Here is a 5,979-nt window from a genome sequence, read left to right as displayed (position 1 = left end):
ATTACTAACTTGAACATCAGAGTACTTTTGGCAAAAAGTGAAGTTGTAAAAGTGTGTTTTGTAATTACTCGACCCTAAACCTGAAACAAGTACTATTATTAATAGATTCATGAACTTTTACCTGATTGGAAGTTAGATTCTTGTTGAATTGTTTAAGCTTTCACCAATTTATTTTACGTTTTAATCTCTTCTTCTATTATACTTGATCTTTGTTAGCTTATGTCTAGTATCGGTTGAGATGTTTTGTCGACATGATTTTGTACTATATCGACCGAAATGGTTTCGTTCATATAGTAGTATACAGTATAAATTATTTATCAATAACATTTATGTTTATTTCACATTTAAAGTGATAACCGTTATTTGAATCTTTAACCACTTGCTTAGGTAAAATCTCTTGTGGTAGATGATATCTAATTATTTACGTATTGTTATAATGAGTACCAATGTTTTAGTGTAACACGTGAAACTAAGGTTGAACAGGAACTTCTCATTCCAAGTTTGAATAACTGATGTAATTATTATCTTACATCAGAGAATTTCAAAGACAGGATATAGTATTAGTGTTTTCTGAGGATTCTTTGTTGTTGTACCAGGATGCTAGACAGCCAGTAATGGCATCACCCTAACATGTACGTGACCGGACGGCACCAAGCAGCAAGGCGAGCTTGATGGCTAGATTAGTAAATAAGATTAAGGTAAGTTGGAATTAAAAGTTATTGGGTCATGATTGAACCCTGATTAAGGTTTTCCTAATTCAAATTCTATCTCCAAATTTTATTCAGACATAACTCGCTTCTTTTTGAGTGTGAAACAGTGTCAAATTACCCAACAAGCATTAGCTCTCCCTGAAAAGGAGGTGATCCAGCGCACCTTCCAGTACGGTTACCTTGTTACGACTTCACTCCAGTCACTAGCCCTGCCTTTGGCATCCCCCTCCTTGCGGTTAAGGTAACGACTTCGGGCATGGCCAGCTCCCATAGTGTGACGGGCGGTGTATACAAGGCCCGGAAACGAATTCACTGCCGTATGGCTGACCGACGATTACTAGCGATTCCGGCTTCATGCAGGCGAGTTGCAGCCTACAATCCGAACTGAGGACGGATTTTTGGAATTAGCTCACCCTCACGGGATCGAGATCCTTTGTCCCATCCATTGTAGCACGTGTGTCGCCCAGGGATTGGATTGATTAACTGTACATTTAATATAGTTCTTTAATTACAAGAGTGAATATTTCACTAACTTTAGCATCATAAGACCTCTGGAAGTACCACTCCAGACGAACTTGGATTAAAGAAAACGAACCGAAAGACTAGCGTAATGGAGAAATCGTGAAGAGATTAAATGTCTCGACCCTATACCGGAACAGTTGTCATTTTAAAAGGTTAATGATAATATTATCAAACCAGGAACAACTTAAGTGTTCATCTGGTTGGAGACTCTCAAGTCTGAACAAGCGGCAAATATGTCTCATCGCTGTTACAGTTTTATTTGATAGTTGGAATATAAATATAGAGAAAAAAAGAAAAACATTGAAGGTGAAGCATTATTTTAATTGTGAGGTTAAGAAACATAGGAAAACATTTAGCTTTAGAATGGAATATAGTATGATGTTTGTGGCATGTGGTTTGTCAGATAAGCAAGAGATAGTGCTAGTTGAAGACTTTGACCTGCTGTACTTGCTCCACCTCCTTCTCATTTGAAACTCCAACCAAAGTAGGCCCAGTACTTGTTGCTCTTTGAGGTGAATGAATGTGACGGTCAATTTAAAAAAATTCAGTCCCTTTAATTCTATAATAATTTCTCATATCACAATCATGTAATTAAATATCAACATCACTTCCCACCAATCTCTCTACCCTAAATTCAGGACACAACAGTAATCACTTCTTGAATGCTATACAGCTGCACAGATGGTGTCTATTTTCATGTTTTCATACCCAATACAAGGATTTTTCTCAAAGGGTTACAACCAAACAAATCAGATTCTCCCTCTGACTCCATTGAATTTTTTATGCCACATTTCAAACCATGATGCAGTAATGTAGCTCATGCTCATTTGATTAAGGCACTTCAAACAATTTTCAAACTTATTACTGACGATTTTCTCACGCCCAAATCCTATGTTGGATTTGGTCTGCCAAGTGCCAAAGAGAGAGACAAAATCCTCACCGAAGTTGGCGCAGATGCTTCACTGAAATTTCTATTCTAAAATTCTCATCACCTGATTCAGCTCCACTATCATGTCATAACATATATACAATGGAACTATGGTAACCACTTAATTTAATTTAATACTGCATTTCAGCAATAGCAGTCAGTAGTCAGTACAAACATGTTCTAAGAATCTACCTGGTGAGAATAAGATGCAATCGTAGAAGAATATCTCGAAACTATCACTAATTATAAATTCAAAGCTCCTGAAAGAAAATGATTCTAACTGTTCAGAGAGTAGTTCTGCATTAAACCATGAAACATCACTCTCAGGCTCCCTGCTTCTCTCTTTCTCTCTCTCTCATCTGTCAAATAAGGAAATGATGATTGATGCTCTATATCTACTTCTCTCCAACTTCATTGACTTGGTTAGCAAACAACCTCTGAAATTTCATTAGTCTATTCACCAATTAAAGGATAGTAGTACAAAAAATTTGACAATTTAAGGAGCAAAAAGGAGAAAAAGAAAACAACAAGAAAGAAAGTAAAAGAAGATGATTCAAGGGAATCAACCAAACCCCTATTAACCTCAGCACTCGAGAGGATTGAAAGTCCTAATTAGACTGATTTTTTTTCTTTTTTTCTTTTTCATCAAACACTTAAGGAATTAATTATCAGTGTCTTAGCTTGATGATTGTGTCTACATTAGAGGACTATTGAGAAGTCCATGCCAAGATGAGGTGAGAGCATTCCAGTTAGCCCTTCCTGAGTCAAGCTCAGCCATGTTGGTGTCTCCATTGAGTTGCCATGGGAAACCCCACAACACCCTACTCTCACTTTGCTCTCTTGCATTGCAAAGTTCTTGTTTCATGGTGGTGACTGTGACTGCTTGGGTGGTGGCAACACTCATTTCTTGATCATAAGGCAGCAGCATCTCTCCACTAACCCCATTACCACAAGCATTGCCATTGTCCACCTCCCCCATGTCCCCATTCCCATATCCATAGTACAGATTCTGAACATTGCTTTGTGTTCCAAGGAACCCACTTCTAAGAGAATCCAAGAAACCTGGGTTCGTGGAAGAGTGGTGCATTCCAGGGTTGCCAAGGATATCACATGGGGTGCTTGTGGGATTCCCCAAAATTGAAAAGTCATGCTCATCATAACCCAATTGCCCACATGACTGCTTTTGCAGCCTTGCTAGTGCAAGAGTGAGGTCGCTGGAGTCATAAGACAAGGAAGGAAAACCAGTGAGTGGGTTGTTTGGATTGGGTGTGAATCCTTGATCTTGGATTCTCTTTGAAGATGAAGATGATGATGATGACCTCTTGTTCTTCCTGCACCCTCCTCCCACTGGAACATTCCTCAGTGTTCCTCCTTTGGTCCAATATCTTCTGCAAGACTTGCAGAAGTACCTTGGCTGGGAAAGGCTGTAATTGTTGTAGTAACAAAATTTGGTGTTGGTGGAGTCACATCTGGGACACTTTAGAGCTTGTTCTGGCTGAGGCCTTGGCTTCCTCTCCTGCTGTGCTTTTGAACATGCCAACATGTTCTCCAATGACTGGTTAGACATTTGCTGCAACAAACAAAACACAAAAAACATCCAAATTAACCAACTCACACATGTCAAATGAAACCCAACCACTGACCAACTAATCCTCAATCCAATTTGACTCCATGGTAACATGCATACAAAGGCTTAATTTAAACTTCCAAATTTTGTACTTTATTGCATTCAAAGGGAATTTTTTCCTTACTTTTCAGCTCGAGAGACATATCAATTACATGGAAAACACCATGAATAGTAAAGTATATGGTTTAGAAATACGAGGGAGGACAGAAGTTTCCTATAAAAAATGTTAAATATAAAAACAAAACCAATCACAAACCAAGATAACTGTCTTGTTCTCTGTTCCAAACTGATCTCAAGTATGAACTAAAAATTCAAAACCCAAAACCAGACAAAAAGAAGCCACGAAAGACACAATTAAAATACGTTGTTTTATATTTACCTGGTGTTGTCCAGTAGAAGGATCCATCCATACAAAGAAAATATATGCACTCCTGATCCAAACGACGAGTTTAACTCAACTAAAGAACTCAAAAGGTTAGAGCTTTTGGTAGATTGTGTATGTGGGTATGCAGTTTGGTGTGTTTGTGTGTGTATGAGAGTAGTTGAGAGAGAAGGGAAAGTGGAGAAAGATAAGTATAGAAGAGAGACCATGCAAAGTGAGGTAATAGAAACCTGTATAGGACTGGTTATATATAAAGCACCCCACAAGCAATCCCAAGAGAGAGAAAGAGAAGAGAGAGAAGGGAGTTTAATGCAATGATGTTTTTTGCCGTACACGATGATGGATGAGGTTGGCTTGCACGCAGAGAAAGCATTAAGATAGAAAGAAAATTCTAGTGCATTCTCACTTCCTTACTTACCCAATTCTGTTCTGCAACGGTTTCATACGAACCAAAAAAAACACAAAAACAAAAAGAAACATAAACATAAACCCAACATACAAGGTCCCTCTCTCGCGTGGATGCAACTATTCATGGACCCCACCTCATCATAGGTCCCCACACATCCACCACTCTCTCTCTCTCACCACCTTAACAAAATCCAAACACCAAAAACAAAATAAAAAAACCAAAACCTCTGCGATCTTCTCAGCCCCCAAACACAAAACCTCGTCCTCCCGCGTCCCTATGTTCGTCTTCTTTTTTTTAATTTTAATCATTCCTTCCATCTAATCTAATCTAAACCCATTTGTTCTTTTCAAGTAAAGAAAAGAGAGCAATAAATTAAATGAAGAAGGGTTTGTTGTAATGAAAAAAAAAAGGATTTTGTTTGGTATGTGTGTAAGTATGATGAAGTGGGACCAAGAGGGTGTAGCAGGAAGAAGATATTATTAATTGAAATTGATGGAAGGGAAGGATTGTCGTCGTTTGTTGAATGTCCGGGTGATGTGGATTTGTAATGATGTTGGGGACAGGCAAGGGGACACTAATGACAGTGACAGAGGATCTCTATTTTCATCTTCATCCTTCCTTCGTCTTTTTCCTCCCTTCATTCCTTTCTTTTCCATTTCCTCTTCAAACTCCAAAATTCTTCCTTCCCATTATTCACATTCCATCCCTCTTCTTCCATCCCCACATCACAAAATCTCAACTTTTTAACTCATATTATCAATCAACTATACTTCAAACATTCTGTAGCTGTGTAACTCTGCATAATGTTTTTTTGTTTGAAGAAAACTATGTATATATGTATATATATGTGTATATATATACAAATAACAGTAACGTAAAGACAGATAGATAGAGGGAAGGGAATTAACACGTTATATTGGTGGCTGAAAGCTATTGGTTGATTCTTGACACCTAACAAGTACTACTGTCACCACTCACTCACTCATTCACTAACTCACTCACTCCATATTCATGAGTCAATTTTTGCTTTACCTGTTTTGGGGTCACTTGGGCCTTCAGTTTTGGTGCTTGTGGTCCCTCTTCCTGATGATGATCAATAATAATCTGAAACACAGTCACTGACTTGTCTTACTCAACTCCCACTTATTGGATTGATGCAATTCCTCCTGCATGCCCTTTCTTTTCCTTCTCACTCCACACGCATTACAATTATTTCCTATTATAACACTTCAAATACTTTACCAAAATTAATTAATACTCTTCTTCTTCTTCTCATCTTTAGTGTAACATGTTTTTAACATAATCAATATGCTAAATTCTCGGTTTTTATTATAGAACAACACTTTTTCTGTTAATGATTTGAGAAAAACACCAGCACTCATCACTGTAAATGAGAAAAAT

The 5,979-nt window shown here is 37.8% G+C and overlaps 1 protein-coding gene across 1 annotated transcript; it reads right to left on the bottom strand.

Moving 5' to 3' along the window:
- Positions 1 to 2,385: 2,385 nt before the first annotated feature.
- LOC106776022 (dof zinc finger protein DOF2.1) lies at positions 2,386 to 4,781 on the bottom strand. The gene is made up of 2 exons (XM_014663320.2): positions 4,167 to 4,781; positions 2,386 to 3,730 (listed from the first exon to the last, which is right to left on the bottom strand). The coding sequence occupies exons 1-2, from the start codon at positions 4,191 to 4,193 to the stop codon at positions 2,855 to 2,857; spliced, it is 903 nt and encodes a 300-aa protein (XP_014518806.1). The 5' UTR covers positions 4,194 to 4,781; the 3' UTR covers positions 2,386 to 2,854.
- Positions 4,782 to 5,979: the final 1,198 nt, after the last annotated feature.

This window comes from Vigna radiata, chromosome 2 (genome assembly GCF_000741045.1).
Source record: "Vigna radiata var. radiata cultivar VC1973A chromosome 2, Vradiata_ver6, whole genome shotgun sequence".
Taxonomy (NCBI): domain Eukaryota; kingdom Viridiplantae; phylum Streptophyta; class Magnoliopsida; order Fabales; family Fabaceae; genus Vigna; species Vigna radiata.
The sequence above is the reverse complement of the archived record's forward strand: the minus strand, read 5'-3'. Positions and strand labels throughout refer to the sequence as shown.